The sequence below is a fragment of the Paramisgurnus dabryanus genome, chromosome 5 (genome assembly GCF_030506205.2).
Source record: "Paramisgurnus dabryanus chromosome 5, PD_genome_1.1, whole genome shotgun sequence".
Classification (NCBI taxonomy): Eukaryota; Metazoa; Chordata; class Actinopteri; order Cypriniformes; family Cobitidae; genus Paramisgurnus; species Paramisgurnus dabryanus.
This window is the reverse complement of record NC_133341.1, coordinates 38,102,360-38,119,719: the sequence shown is the minus strand read 5'-3', so window position 1 is coordinate 38,119,719 and position 17,360 is coordinate 38,102,360. Positions and strand designations below refer to the sequence as shown.

The window sequence follows — 17,360 nt, the reverse complement described above, 5'->3', positions numbered from 1 at the left end:
ATCACCCCATGCCCCTACTGTATACAGTATGTGTTACTGTAAACCGATGGTCTAATGAGAGAGATCTTAACAAATGCAGACCTGATCTTGGTTCAGCTTTGTCAGAGACCGCAGTCTTTGTGCTATAAGTGGTCATCAGATCAGTTTATCAGGACTGCGTTCAGCCCTACAAAGCGTTGAGCAAAGTTTATTAAACAGAAACGGTGATGCGTTGATGCGTTTTCACGCTGCCAAAAGACGATCTCCTGCAAATTTATGGAAATGTATAAGGTTTTTGCATAAAGTTATTGATGAACGAGTGTTTTGGTGGCATGTAAGTAATTTTTTCATCACGTGTTTTTTGGTTTTTTTTTTAAGTTGGGTGTGTAAGATACCAAAACCAATGCTATGTCATATTAATCAGTGTCTTGTTGACTAAAACATAGCATCATTTGAAATATGTCTGCAGCTCTTAGCAACGTTTTTGTGGGCTTGAAAATATTTTGACCCAGCCGAGTTAATTGTAACATTAGTGTAATTCTTGCCTTTGTTTTAAATAGACTACAAACAAATGATTGCTGGCTGCCAAATGTGACTGTCTTATCAAAAATCGTGTGTCAAATTTATTTTTGTTCATATCTTTAATATTGATTGAATAAGGTCACGTCAAAGATTGAAATCATAATGAAATGAATGGCTAAAATCAGACTTTGATGCTCATTATCGCAGAATTACATTTTTGAAACTGTAGTATGGTTATTACAGACTGGGTCACACATAAAAACAATTGTTATCATTGTGCTGCTTTTTCTCACATATTTTGACATTTGTATCCATTTATAATTGAACTATTGTTAGAAAAGTGCTGGATGAATGAATACAGTGTGGATACCTGTCTATTATAGACGGATATATAAACAACATCCACTTCAAGTATAGACAAAATTGTATTGAAATATTTGCCTGCAAACGTAATTTTTAGCAAGTTTTACAACTAACCCCCTGACTGTTACAACTAACGATTAATTAATCAAACTCAAATATTTTTGTTAATGGTTGAGCCAAAATCTAAAAGCGTTAGGTTGTGCCCCGCTCTCCCCTACCGCATTGTTTATTTGCATGTTACTGCTGATTGGACTGCAGTTCTGACACACCCACCAAACCTCAAAATCTTAAACCCTGTTGCACATCGGTGCACACTGTTTCCAGGAAACATGTCGCTCAACCTGGAAACCATAGCTAAACGTTGCACACCTTTTGAACGTGCCCCAGGTATCATCAGTAAATCTGATCTGAGATCAGACGGCTGCTGTAATGATGGAGGATGCAGGACACTACGGTACATAGAGCATCACTCCACAAGTGCCATCCAAAAACCTGCACTGGTTCACTGGTGAACTGTTGAAAAGTTTCCATTTCACTTGTATGCACCCACACACAACTCAGTTATAATTTGAATAACCGCTGCTATGAAAATGTACACAAACGTTTCTTTTATTGAACTCCATTTATTTTCAGCTTTCTGCGGGTGTTAATAGTGCAGTGTTAATTGCAGCAGGCGAATACCGTTAGAGAGTTTCTAAAATAAGGTGCGATCTATAATTAAGCTAATTTACATAAAAATAAGGTATGTTTGCACTGAAAAATGACAATGACATCACATAAAAAGAGCTTTTAGCACCTGCTTAAGCAGGATCGTACACAATTTGTCAAGAAAGCGTTTTATTACCGAAACTCCCTGTTTCAGTGTACACTACAAAAATTCTTCGAGGATTTAGTCTTGGATCTGTTTTTGGTATTATTAGTGAGTGTGGTCAGAGTCTTATACTGTAGGAGGGTCTGCTATTACTTTGGGTCTTAGACTTGTGCTGAGATAAGAAATATCTCCTAAATACCATCCAATAAATGCCTTTCATCCTAAAGCCTTAACTATTGACCAGCTCGTGTCTGCGGTGCCCTTTAGCCAGGTAAGAAGCAGGTTATCTAAATGCTAAACTGTATCCGCAGGACTCGGCTTTGACCGCTCGGGCTATTTTTATGTATCCCGATGTCGTGCTGAACGGGCCCTTTTTCCAGAGTTCACGGGCTCCTGGCAACCGCACCGGCCGTGATGTTGCGCTTCACCTCACCTGCAGGCGTTTCATCAAAGATTAATTGAGCATCGTATGCCTCCAAATTCACAAAATAATCATTAGTTAATGAACTGACGGAAAGAGCAGCATTACTCGAATAAGGTGTTAAATTACGGCTCGGTTGCCGTTACAATCACCTTAAAAGAAATTAAGCCCTTTAAACCTGATGAATCACTGAGCGCCCTTCCAATCTCTCAGACTGAAATCTGGGAAGGGCTCATTAAAGGGGTCACAGCTTTAGATCACCGCCGTCAGTAAAGTAAAACATGCAGGCCATTCTCTCAAATAAAGCCCATCAAATACTGTATGCTTTTAGCTCGGAGACGGCACAGAGACAACGTCGTGCTCACAGCAGCCAATCAATAATGCAGGTCGGACTGGCAGACCTCACTAAAAATCACAAGAAGAGATACATGAGCATTTACACAACGCTTTTAATCTCAGATGAACACTTATGAAACAAACATTAAAGCCTAATAACTGAAAAACACCTAAGAAGAATCTTTGGCACAGCATTCTGGTGTTTCATTTGATGCATAATTAGACTGAACTATTTTTATGTATTTAATGCCATATTTATAATTGACTTTTTGCCTGACCTTTTCACTGAGTCTGACGCAGTGCATTCTGGGACTGGCTTCTCTATGCGATAAAGCTTTACCAGTTTGACAAAAAAAGGAGAAGTCAGCGAAATGTCCACCTATAACAGCAGTCTTTGCATTGGACACATGCATATGAAACCTGTAATGAGAGTCTTGTGCTTTTCTGGACGGATGCACGACTCAGCACTGTAAATCCTGCACGGTAAAAAGAAAGTAAGAAAGAATGAAGTGAGGAAATTTGATATATCTAGGCCATATTTTATGTTGCCAATGTGAAAAAAGACCCCAGCAAAATGTCACACTGAGATGAATGACTTTATGAGCTCTGATAATAATAATAATATCCAGACGTAACATTGCACCATTGTTGCACTTCTTGCAAAGGCAAAGTGAAGTCACAGAGACTATTAACTACTTTTTAGCGTCTGGCTGCGTTTCAAAAAGCAAATCAACGTGGGATTACGGCATACATTTGCACTAAGATTTGTGTCGTGCTGTAAATAAACAGCGGGCGTGCGAAAGAGTCGAAAGCCCTTTAATATCCACCTGTCACGAACATCAGAAACCGAAATCAATATGAAAACAGAACGTCTTGAAATTGGTTTGGAGGATGAGGGCACAGAAAATATATTTAGTGTCAGTGGCGGCTCTCAAACCCGAGAGAAACGGCTGATTTATCAGCCCCGCTTGTCCAAACAGAAACTCTCCTGATTGACCGCCACCAATTGAGAGCTGACCGCAGGGTCACGGAGGAAGGATTTCATCAGCCGCCCCGACGCCTGGCAACCCGGAGAGGTGAATATAAGGATACTGGCATCAATCTTTTAAATGATGCACCATTACAGAAGAGCTATGCCCGGCGAGCGTGCGTTTATAAAGAGAATGATCTCACAGGAATCGGTCTGATGGAGTCTGAAGTTGCTGGAGTTAAAGGAGACCGGATTGTCTGTCATACTCGGCTGATTATATTTCGATCTGTATGACATAATGAACTGAACAACAGAGGAACTGATTATAACTCAACACTGTTATGCTTCATACTAGACATGTAGCACACAAACAATTTTCTCTCTTTTACCTTTTAACTTTGATGTGCTATGAAAACAAACACTGAGTGCGTTTATATGCACAGAATAAGTGGGTGATTCTCACGAAATCAGACTTATGAGGTGTCATGAAACATTTTGGTTAAAAAAGTAAATGCTATCAAAGTAAGAAGCATACGGTTACAAACATCTCTTCATGTACTTTTTTGCACATCAAATGACATCATACAAACCAATTTTTTTTTTTTTTTCACATTTAAGGGGAAAATTTTCATTACTGCAACTTTTCCATGACTGGATTTGGGTTCTTTGACATGGAAATATATTTAAAATTAAATAATACAATTTTTTAAAGCTTCAGTGCATGTTATAAACATTTATAGTAAAGAAACATGTGATACCAATTTTTCTCATCCTCCACAACAATTTTCAATCGTTGTTTAAGCCCTTAAGGAATTAACATTTTCACAAAAAAAAAAAATTCTTGGAAGGGACATAATTGACTGTGACACTCAAGATGGCTACCCGGTAAGCAGTTTTTATTTTTTCTCTCCAGATAAAAATTGAAATTTTGTTTGTCATAGTGCTGCATAGTGCTATATAACTTTTAGTTCTCATTACCGAAACATTAGTTTGTAAATGCATACATTTAATGCAATATCATGTTGCGTTGCGATAATGATAATTTTTGATAATGATAATCTAAAAAATTTAAATAATTCAATAGGAAATATTTTTTAAATCCTCTAAAAATAATGGTTATAGTAAGTTCAGACCTTAATCTTATATGTGCAAAAAAAAAAAAAATTGGCTTCAAGGGCTTTTTTAAAAACTCTGATGCTGGACACCTTATAAATCTGGATTTTGTAAGAATCACCCGAGTGGATAACTAGCAAAAATCTGCTTATTATAGAAACCTGTTTTCATGCATTTACATGCAAATTTGTAAACCGGCAATGCAGACAACTGCGTTTGCATCGGATTTGGAGATTTCTCGGAGGCAGTGACGCCACCACCAATAGTACATGATAGTTGCTCAAAAAGCCGACTGGAAATCTCTTCTCGTGTCTGCAGAACCTGTAAATGTAACATGAGCTTTATTTTTACTTTGTGCTTACTTTCGCGTTTATCTTTCACACACAGAGACATGCGCACATGAAGAAAACTGTGAGTAAGCCGATGTTTACATGCAATGTAAAATCAGGGTAATGCACAAAAAACTACCTGCGCCGATCGGCTTACATTGAAAAGAAAACCATTTTTACACGTTTACTGTACATGACCTCACACATTAGGTTTACATGCACAGAGACTGTGCATGTAAATGCCTTCAATGACTTTCAGATCTATTATTATCCAATAAAGACAGACCATTCATTGAAACTACACTGCAAATATTACTTATATAAAAACAAGTGTCCTATAAGTACAAAATTACTTATATTTGTTTCTCTAAATGTTTATGTTTGTCTTAAAGGTACAGTGACAAAAAAACAGCCCACTTACTTCTCAGAAAGGGTCAGAAAGAGGATGAGAAACCTCATCCTCGCACCTTGGGGAAAAATAAAATAAAAACTGCTCCAATAAAATCTGATACAGGCAATATGATGGGATTACTCCGGTCAGTCTTGACTCGCATCAAATCGCTTCAGTCATCAAACCTTTCCTAATCACTCTTCAATCTGAGACACATATTTCCATCTGTGATTTATCATTGACAGACTTCACTGCACATATGTCTTAATTGAGTTGTTTTGTGTTTATTTGTTTGCCAATCTTGTGAAGAGAGAGAGAGAGAGAGAGAGAGGCTATGAAGATGAGTATGTAATCCATCACGAAGCAGATGAATTGCCTGTGGGGCTATTTAATTTATTTTCTCTCCTCTTCTTTGAAAACTGTTGGCTCAGGCTATTCTAACGTATTCATAAATCTTCCAGGATGGGCTTATAGCTCCTGCAAGAGCAGAATGAAAGAGAAAACGAACACAAGGTAAGTTTCTCCCTTTAGTCGACTTCATCGCAGAGACTGCAAACGGCTCTTGAGAGCCTCGTGTCGGTCCGAGACAAAATATAGGATGAATTAAGCATTAAACGGCTCCTTTAAACTCCAACTCCAATGAAATTCCCACTTCTTGATTTGATTTTGTTTATTGGTCCCATATGGAGCATCTTGATTCAAATCAATATCCTGAAGTTACTGATGCTACTGGCAGAATTCATGTAGAATAATAAGAAGTAAACAACAATGAATCTCACAAAATCTTCATGTCACACGGCTGCCTATTATCAAAATGGAGGAAAATTACATTTCTTTACATTTAGACATGATTTTAAAGAAATTGAAGCACCTCAGGGAACATCAGCTACAGTACATCCTAAAGTTTAGATTAGAGTTTATATGAAACTGATAATAAATGATATATAAATACAGGGGTGCAATGAACAGTTTCAAGGGGGGTATGTGAGACCCTTCCTTTAGATGATTTTCTTTTTACTTTAGTGTTGTATTCAGGGCATAATGTGTAGCTACATAAAAAATCATTCAGTTGAGTTCATTTATTTAATTTTACAGGGTTTGACAGAGCCTCTAATTCCATTTGCGACAAAAAATAAATGCATGCGAATGGAGAAGCAAAAAAGGATTTATGTAAAAAACAAATACTATTTTAATCTAGAAAGGCAGAAAACATTCCCGTTACTTATTTAAAGATCATCACTAAAAGAAGAATAATGCATAGAAAGGCATTTCTGAATTTATGGACAGTACGGCTCATGCTTGCACGGAAGACGCTACCGGATCACAAGTACCAGGATTGCACAGCATTGGAAGTACATGCACACTTTGGTTTTGTTTACCCATTAACTTATATAATATACCTGTATAAAACCCACCAAACTGATCCCAAACCAAAAATATGTCTTCCCACCCATACCCATTTTACCCGCACAATCAAATTAAAAACCAGCCGGAACCCCCCCAGATATGTAAAACATTGCATCTAAGTCATGCTTGCACTGTTTTTTTTAAGAGACGTACTTTTACTACACCACACAAGTAAATTACTTTAATTTTTATTTACTTAAAATTTTATTACAGTATTAGTAATTGAAATGTGCAGAGGCAGACACTACTTAAGTATTTTTAACTATTTGTATTTTATGTTTTTCTTTGTAAAACATACATTACAAAGCATATTATCATAATTTTTACTCCACTACATTTCATTATTTCAACTTTCTTGTTTAATATTAAGTACATTAAACGTCTAGTACATTTTTTTACTTTTACTTAAGTAAAAAGTACTTTCGTACTTTAATCAAGAAAGTAAAAGTACACATTTTTTATGTAATTAGGTATTAAATCAAATTTAATATGCAATATAAAAGGAATACATGGTATAATGTTATGCTTTAGAATGTAGTAAAAATTTTTTGTGAAATAAAGTAAAATTTTTCCCATGACAAACACTCTGATAAAGCACAGATGCTTTTACTGAAATGTACTTAAAATACTCAAGTAGTGTCCACCTCTGGAAATATGTATATAAAAAAAATAAAAAGAAAAGTGATGACCCTAGCGTTGTCATGGGCCCATATGCCTGGCATACTCTACACCCCCCAACGGCACCCCTGTGTATATATATATATATATACACACAGTATATGTAAATATTCCTTCAGCTATGATTTAATGACTGACTTTGCATGAGAACAAACATGCTGTGAAATGTGTTTAACTGCTGTAGTTTATCTGTTGCTTTTGAAGGGAAGAATATAAGATTCATAATGAATAGACTCAGCATGACTTCAATACAATGATAATTATCATAATGATATTTGCGTTCCCTTCATTCATTTATTTCAAATTATGCAAGAGAAATGAAATACAAACAGATATAGAATCATCCTCATTAACGTTCATATTTTATATCATTATATATTTGCCTTTCAAAATCAATAATTTGCATTTCTTCAAGTGGTTATTAAAGTTTTGCTCTAGCTAACAAGCAAAAGAAAAAGTTTTATTGATATTGCTTAAGGCAATGTTAGAGTTCAGGGCTTGGGGTTTCGCAAATAAGAGCAAATGTGAAAAAAGTCGTGGAACAACAACAAAAATAAAATGTCAGCATATCATATCAATTTAACCACATTGATTTTTCCCGCACAATAAAAACTCAAAACTGTTCCTGTGGTCTTGAGTTATAAAGTCATGAAGTTTCTATCCATCAGAAAAAGTTATATGCTAAAAACAAAACAGTGTGCAGTTGCTGCGTGCAGGTTTATGCATTAACAGTGCCGTCCCTATAACTGTGTTAACTAATGCACAGCCCATCTTAATTAAATCAGATTTTACAAATGTGATGGATATCAGACATTAGTGTAAATGCTGTGCCGTCTCCATAGCAACAAATAACAGCCACCACCATTAGTCAATGTCTGGAACGAATCTGTGGTTTTAGATCTGGAGCTCAAAGACCACATCGGATCTGGACCAGACTGAGATAATACATCACTAGTCTGCACCTCAAGTTCTTTAGGACTGAATTGATCTCTCCGGCCAGTCTTTCTGTCTCTGCCTGCCCTCCGTACATCGGACGCTCCGAACGGATAGCCGATTCCCCAGGCCAAACTCTAATCACTGAGGCATGCTGGGATATCACTAACTCCAACAGAGACTGAGAAGAACAATGTGCTGTGAAAACAATTTAGGCAACATCACAATATTTGGTGACATGTTTTACAATGCCACACAGTTTATCTGATCATAAATGTCCATTTAATAATATTACTGCTTTGAGTCTACACTACAGTATTTTTTGGCAGATATTATACAGACCAATGCCAGATTCTTTTGTTAAAAAGGACGATCCTGACAAATTATTTTACTTGGAATTTAACTCTCAAAATAAAAAGAGAAAGTCATCACAAGAGCTGAAAGTTTACTCTAAATGCAAATGAGCTACTGTTTTTGGTTAAAAATAGATCTGAATCCTGTGAATACAATCTGAGACAATAGTATATTTAGCCGCATTGGTGCTAAATGTGCTAACAAATACATTAAAAAAGCATTTGGGTAAAATTACCCAGTCAGTTAGTGGTTGTGGGCGGGGCTTTATCAGTGTGACATCACAATACTAAGAGAATTTAAACAGAATCCATACAGAGTTGATTGTTGCGGGCAAAAATCCTTGATCTTGTGCCATGGTTTCTTAAAAAATGCAATGGATATGCGGGATATTTATGCAATTTTATGCAATGAAATTGCGGGAACTTGCAAAAACTGCATGAACAAAAAACGGTTTGTAGCTTTTCATTGATGTTCACGTTACGTAATAACGTCACTTCATAACATTCTTATGACAACAGGGGACATGGCTGCGCATGTGTGAAGTAAATACAACATTTTTCAACATTCTGCTAAGATAGTTGATAGTTTTTGCTATGAAAATGCGAGGAATATTAAAGCATGCGAGCCCCGCATATTTTGTGAGCAGAAATCTGCAATATAGTCTGCGAAAGTTGGCATATTTAAAAATGCGGGCCCCGTATTCATGTGCGGACTTTGGCAGATTATGCATTGAATCATGCGATCGCATAATGGCGTTTTTCTGGAGGGACTGTCTATAATGAGACTGCTTTGGTTTAATGGTAATTAAAAAGGGATTTTGTTCATTGTATGGCGGTTGTGTTCACACACTGCCAATACACATTTATGTCCAAACACCTTGTAAAGTGTATTTTGCATAATATGGGCCCTTTAAATAGATTTCCAAAAATAGATATTACCACATAGTACTGAATGCATTTCAGTAATGAGCATTGGGAAGGAATATGTACAGATGACATTCCCTACAAAACAGTTTATGTGAGTCTTATGTCACGCTTTATATTGTTTTTCATTTTCTAATAACATGACTGTGTGTGAAGTGAATTGTGAAAATGTCACGTCCCTGATGTAAACGCTTCGTCATCTGATTCTGTGACACCAGCAGTGAGTGGCCTGTAACACGTTGTGTTCAACCTTTACACTATAGTGAAACTCACACTGTAGTAATAAAATGAGACGCCGCAAGCATTTTGTGTTGAAGGTCACTGCGTTCTGACTCTGATCCCACGGCACAATTACAATCTAATCTGACAGAGACGCCGGCCAATTTCATCACGCACTGCCTTCACAGAGGTCCAACATTTACTTCATAACATCAAAGATACTACACAAGAGTCCAATTAGTCCAAATCTGTAAAGTCAGCATTATAGCAGTGTTGATTTTATTGCACTGGAAATGTAACGTTGTGCCATTAACACGCTCTGTCGGATTTCCAGAGGCAAAGTCATACAGTACGATAAGTCTCTGTCTGCACAATAACAAGATGGAAAGAAACCGTTTCAACAGCACACAACCAAAACCAGCATACAGTCTGAATACATGCGCTGTCAACATCCCATCAGACAATAGCTGTGTTTACATGCAAACAAATAATCCGTTTGTAATCATATTGATGGCTTAATCAAATTGAAAAGTCTTCATGTAAACCCTTTAATCAATACGATTGAGGTCGATCGGATGCAAATTTCGATCGTATTGAAAGGGATGGCATAGTCCAATCTGTGATCTGATCATCAGGAGAAAAGTATGTAAACGTGTGAATCATAATATTTTCTAAATCAGAAGCAACACATGTTGTGCACATGTGCAGAAGATTTGTGCTTAAGTTCATGTCTCATGTTTACCTCTTATTTACGTATCACATGATTCTCATCACAGAAACACACAATAAGAAGGCAATGGCAACGCATTATTAAGGTAATAGGGTCACACGCTGTTCATTCTGCAGCATTCATGTCTTTCATAAAGAAATAAAACAGCATTGTGCCTTTTGAAAAGTGTGTTTTCATTGCCTGTATCTGAAAACTTTAACTTTGTACATTTATCCAGAGATAAAGCATGAACTCGATGAGAGAGGCTGTGTGCTGTAAGTCCCCTGTTTTTTCCAATTCAGATTTGGGCTACTGTTTAAACTGTTTCCACAAGTGTGTTTTTTTGTGGGTTAAAAATTAAAGGATTTCATTCATTAGTTATTGGTATTTGGGTTGTGAATAGTCCTGGGAATGCTTTTGGGCTAGTTTTGAATGTCCATTGGGGCGGTTTTGATACACAAATCTGGCAACCCTGGTGTTTGCGTTTGCGCAGACGTTCGGTAGGGATTATATAGAATGTACCTGTAAACCAACATTTTAATCAGATTACAGTGTTACATGTAATCTGTACTGTCATAACCTGCAATCAGATTAAATTCAGTTGTATTGACAAAATGTTGTGCATGTAAAGATAGCTACTGAGTCAAGGGTGTCCTTGAAACGTATTGACATTCGCAGGACTACAAACGTCCAGCTTATCCCCTAAAAGCACTTTCAGCTACTGTAATGCTGAATTATACATTCATCTTTCTGCGGGGAAATGAATCACAAGCTCATTTTCTCAACAATCAGCACCACCATATCATGACCAAATCAGATTTAAAGTGCCCATTTTATGCAAATTCTCTTTTTACAAGGTTTGGAAATAAATGTGTGTTGCTCGTGTGTGAACACAATCACACTACAATGAAAAAACTCCAACCGCTCCTTTTTTTATCCACAGTAAACCAACGCAGTTTTTTATTAGACATGCTCTTTTGATTATTTTGTTAATGTGATGTCACACTGATAAAGCCCCGCCCAGAGTCTGGTTAATTTCACCCAAATGTGTTTGTTATCACACTGTAGTGTTAATGCAGATAAAGATAAAATTGTCTCAGACTGTATTCACAGAAATCAGATCTATTTTATCTGTCTGTTGGTTAAGAAATGAGAAGCTGTGGCTCATTTGCATTTAAAGGTACAGCGCTTTTTTTGTTCCCATCCATATAGGGTCATATTTGGACATGATATAATAAATGATCTGCAGGGTATTTTGAGCTGAAACGTTACAGACACATTCTATGCACAATTGAGACTGATATTACATCTTGTAAAAGTTGGCATAATAAGTGGCCTTTAAATAAAAAGTAATATATTAAGAGATTGTTTATGAAGAAACTAACAAAGGCACTGTTTCTCCTCCTGTCCTCCATACAGCCATCAGGTTTATTAACTGCCCCGTCTGACTTCACTTCAGTCAAAAGATTCAAAAGCAATTTTATTAATGGCATCAATTCCTTCAAAGTGACCTTTTCTAATTCTTGAAAAGATACATGCGCACACACAGAGGAGTCACCGGCTAATGAAGGCCGACAGGAGCCGTATTTCTCCAGTGATCTGTAACATCTCCATCATATCTCTGCTCATTCTCAGTTCATGTCAATCACACACAATCATCACTCGACAGCGACAAAACCCTGTTCACATGCAAAAGCAGTTTTAAATGCCAGACACGTCTGTGTGGATTTAAGACACAGATCTTGACATGCGGTCTTTAATTTTGGGTGCCTGTCTGACGGTTGATTCACACCTCACATATTCACAGAAGATCTGCCAGTTCAGCATACTGACCTACTACTATTTCTGTAATGTGTATAGCACACAATGTACACTGTGCATAGTATGCACTTTTCTGTAAAAATGCACAAAACACCTGCACGGCCTACTATATTTGTCAAAATGTGCATTGTGCAGTCTTTTCTCATACTGTTAAAAAACAGATGGCAGTATTGCGTTGTTTTCAGCACGCATTAATAAACACAGCTGAAGTGTCCATCGGCAAAGGACGATAATGCACTGCTTTATCAACAACGACACCGCAATTCTCACAATCGAAAAGTTGAAGGACGAATAGAAAATGCTTAAAACATATTGCGAAAATGCCTGATAATCATTTTTTCCAGCTGTTTCTCCGCTTTGACTCTGGTGGGAGAAACTGAACTAAAAACAAAAATCTCGGTGCCTTGCAGTTTCATTGTGACCTTCTAGAAGTGTTTAGAGAAGGTAAATTATATTTAAACCTCCACAATACACAATAATAAAACAAATGCTGTGTGAGAAGTAGACAAGAAAATTTGATGTAAGACTGCAGACTGCATGCAAGAGCTGTCTAACATTGCAAGCTCGCATCTGATTGGCTGGGTGCTCAGTTTCACATCAGTTCACTGGAAAACTTAACTTGTCATCTTAACTTGTGTTGTGAATTAAAACTAGTTACTGCATTAAACAATATTTGTCTGGCTAATGGTATCAAATCTTTGAAGAAATTGGTTGTGTGACTCAAACACTGATTTGTTTAATAAATTATAATCTTAGGTTTTCTTCTGTCTCTCTATGTTACTACTAACCAATGGCATGTCTATGGGGACTAAAGGGGCATTGCCCCCCAGATTTTCCCTCTGTAGCTCCCAAAACTGTCAATGCATCCATAAAAATACACAAATAGCGTCCCTTGTTGGCAGACGCTACTTATATAAGCTCCCGCCCACCAATGTCTGGTTATTTTACATAAAGCACAGCACAGGTCTCTCCAGCAATATTTCTCTCACAGGAAAAGTACTACTATTATCTATGACGGTAACTCAAAGAAAATGCATATTTAAAGGGACATTCCACTTTTTTTGAAAATATGCTAGTTTTCCAGCTCCCCTAGAGTTAAACATTTGAATCTTAAAATTTTGGAATCCATTCAGCTGATCTCCGGGTCTGACGCTATCACTTTTAGCATAACTTAGCACAATCCATTGAATCTGATTAGACCATTAGCATTGCGCTCAAAAATGACCAAAGAGTTTCAATATTTTTCCTATTTAAAACTTGACTCTTCTGTAGTTACATCGTGTACTAAGACCAACAGAAAATTAAAAGTTGTGATTTTCTAGGCAGATTATGTCTATGAACCAGTGGCGAAACGTTTCGGGCTTAGCCCATCATCAGTGTTACAACTTGACACTGATGATGGGCTAAGCCCGAAACATTTGTCCTTGTGTTTGTTATGGCCTGTGAACACGATTCGGTATTTTAATACAGTTTTTGTATTTGATTCAGTCTCTGAGTGTGGTCTCTTTTCTACCACTATACTCATTTTCCTTGGAGTTACGCACCGGGCATACAATACAGACATTAGGCGCAGACGCCACTTTTTCTCACTTATATATTTTGCAGACATGACTGCACTTATACAGGCTAGCAAACAAATTAAAACATTAGCAAAAATACCCTTTGAGCTGCCACGCTGGATACTTTATGAAACAATGATTTTAAGTTTGCAGGCAGCTGCCTCTGTGTGTGACGCTCGCGCGCTCCTCCACTACTCCACTGGCGGTTACGACGCATGCGCAGAACAGCAAAGCTAATCAAATGCCTCATAAACTCGTAATTCTTTTTCATCTAAATGTCCTGCATTTTGCATTATTTTAATTATTATCTTCAAATAAAGTGTTTTTACAAATAAATAAAACTTCAGAAAATATATTTAATAGTTTGGTAGAAAAATTAAGACTAATTTTAGGGGGACTAAGATGACAGATAGGGTGGCTGGAGCCCCCCTAAAAAGGGTCTAGAACCGCCCCTGGGACATACCGTAGAGGTCTGCCATACCTTGACTTTAGGTGAATTGACGAGTGACAAGCTTGACAAGTAGACAATGCCTACTCGAAATGTGAACTCTGCATTTAACCCATCCTAGTGAGTAGTGAACACACACATACCCGGAGCAGTTAGCAGCTATCCCAGCACACGGGGAGCAATTAGAGTAAGATGTCTTACTCAAGGGCACCACAGTCGTAACGCACTGGCCATGAGCCTCGAACCGCAACTCTCGAGCTACAAGCCCCGACTCTCTAACCACTATGCTTGAACATCTTTACCGCATTATCATCTATACAATATTGACATTAAAAACTTTTATAATTCAATCAGGGGCAGCTGGTACTCAGAAATGTCTTCTATACTATCCCCCTAGTCCATCAAGCCTAGTATCAGACCTCCTACCAACATTAAACTCAACCACTACACACTTGATTTCAGATAACCTCACACCTAAACAAAACTAGATCAGACTTCATGCTCAAAGTTAAACATCTGACTCTGTAAGTCCATGACGAGAGATGTTTGGCCGTCAGCACGTCCTCCCAGAGAAGATCTTGTGATCCATCAAAACCCATCAAGACCATTTTCTCCAAACTATCTCAAAAACAACAAACCAGCGCTGTGTGACTTTTATCTACTGTAGATCACAGATGACCACTCACTGCTGCGACACGACACGCCTTCATCATGTGCTCGTGATGGGATGCTTTATGCACCGTAATCACATTCGGCATCAAAGAATATAACCTAGAGAGAGCTTTCAGGGAGAATATTAAACATGAGATGAGCAGATAAAAGATGGAAACAGCACACGCATCTCGCCATGTTGCCTTTCATTACAAACCTCAAATGTGTTCGTCATGTGAGTTAACCAAAACACACCAATAAGACGGTAGATGCTCCATCGATCCGAACTATTAGAAGTGCTCGACTACCATTTACCAGAAAGAAATAACATCAAACTTTATATTAAAACCGACTCCTCCAAAGCCAGTGGCATGCACGAAACTGTGAGAACTCCAACTGGGAATCGTTTAAAATGAAAGTTTGAAGAAATATGACTCATGACATTTATTAATACCTATTCATGAGCGCCTACTGTACAATCCTTGGCTGATGCTTCTTATGAAACATTACAATACTCATGCTGCTGTATCAACTGAAAATAGAAAAGAAAATAGAATCTGAAGAATGAACTAAACAGGACATGATGAAATAACAATAACTCAAAGTTACAGTGCATACAACGTTCACAGGAGCGTTTTATAATGATCAATAGTCAAGCTTTACTACTGTCACCATAGCTGTGAATAAGCCTTGTAACTATAGCAACAGCCATTAACCTGTTAAGTCGACCGATCCATGTGGACGGGCCCGATGTGTTTGTTTTTTTGTAAATATATTAAAGAACACAACATTATTTATGAATGCACAAGTTCATCTGTTAAATCAGTGAATGTCACACAGCGTATATATATATATATATCAGCCTCTGAGTTATCCCAAAAATGTAACCATCGAATCGTGCTGTAACCTCACGTACTGTATTATAACACAGACAAACACTTAATTTTTTTAAGTTTTTGTTAATACAGCAGATGTGCATCATAAAAACATCTAAAAGATGTAATAAAGACAATGATGTATTTCACGTGTAAATGATGAAAGGAAACAAAAAACTTTCAACACTTTTGTCAACACGTTGTCAGATTTTCAGTGGTGTGGTGTTTAATATGACAGACGCACAGCTGGACTGAAGATAAATTCAGAAACCTCTCTCAGTTTGGATATCAAGTTCATTATTGTAACATAAACTATTCTGCTTCATTTCAACACTTACAGCTTTAACAACATGTCCAGCTCTACTAAATCAAAATCAGATATCCCTCCAACTTTATTCCTGTAAGATTTGCTTTCCAATCAAAAAAACAAACATGTACACTACAATGAGTTTAAGAATTGAACATGTGAATACACCAAATTCATCCGATAGGAATGTGCTTAACTGAAATTAAATCTTACTTATCTAACCCAAAGACTCATGCAAAAACATCATGTGCTATAGTTTGGGGGTATAATTTGAGCCTAAAATGTTTTGGAGATTTTCATTCAGTGATGTTGAAGTAGGTGAGGTGATGTCGTGTACCTTGAAGGTGAAGTTTACTCTCAGGGCTCTGGAGCAGAACCGAACTGACCGAGTCCAGATTATCATACGTGCTGCAGCCGAGAGGACCGGTCCGGGTCTCTGTCACCTAAACACAAATCACATGAAAATCACTGACATCATCAAAATATCACTACAGTACATGCTGTTCATTTATTAGCATCATTGTGATCTGAAGAATAACATATGTGAGTGAAAGCTGAGACAACACAGCACGATCTGCAGATTTTAAACATCTGTGTGCTTTCACATCTGCCCTCAAAAACTCATACAAAGACTTTCATTCTTACACACCAGTCAAACACTGATGCTCATCTTCATCACTGATCTCTATATGAAATTAAAATACAGCCAAGCTCTCTGTCTATGTGCATGAAGATTTGCTCATAAAATAAATGTTTCGTGTTTTCAAAAAGATTACGGCAGACTTTGGCAATATGATCAACAGTAATATTCATGTTTACTCTGTAACAAACTTCATTAAAAGTGATTCAATCTCCAACACACACACACACACACACACACACACACACACACACAGTAATTACAGATCCACTGAAACGCTTCAGATGTTTTATGTCATCTTAAAGCAGTTTTCTGAATCTCAGCAGACTGTGACCTACATAAACCTCCTGTCTGTATGAGATACACAAAACCTGACAGTGTTGAACACAATATAACACTGAAATAAACAAACAGGACGATTACAAATAAAAAAATAGTGATCATTGAAAAATTATGAAAGGAGAAAAAGATATAAAATGGCATAAAAATATATTATAAGTAATGTTTTGAGTCCAGATCAGGACAAACACACACCCACAAATGATCAACCAGATTAAAAAAGATTACCAGTGTCTAAATGAAAATCTGAGCGCACGTGTCT

General features: G+C 37.2%; 1 protein-coding gene across 1 annotated transcript in view; it reads right to left on the bottom strand.

The window, feature by feature from the left end:
* The window catches only part of brinp1 (bone morphogenetic protein/retinoic acid inducible neural-specific 1), a 115,717-nt gene that overhangs the window by 23,232 nt on the left and 75,125 nt on the right, over positions 1–17,360 (bottom strand). The window contains exon 5 of the mRNA XM_065283991.1: positions 16,457–16,562. Coding sequence (XP_065140063.1) covers positions 16,457–16,562 — 106 coding nt within the window. The remainder of the gene's footprint in view (positions 1–16,456; positions 16,563–17,360) is intronic.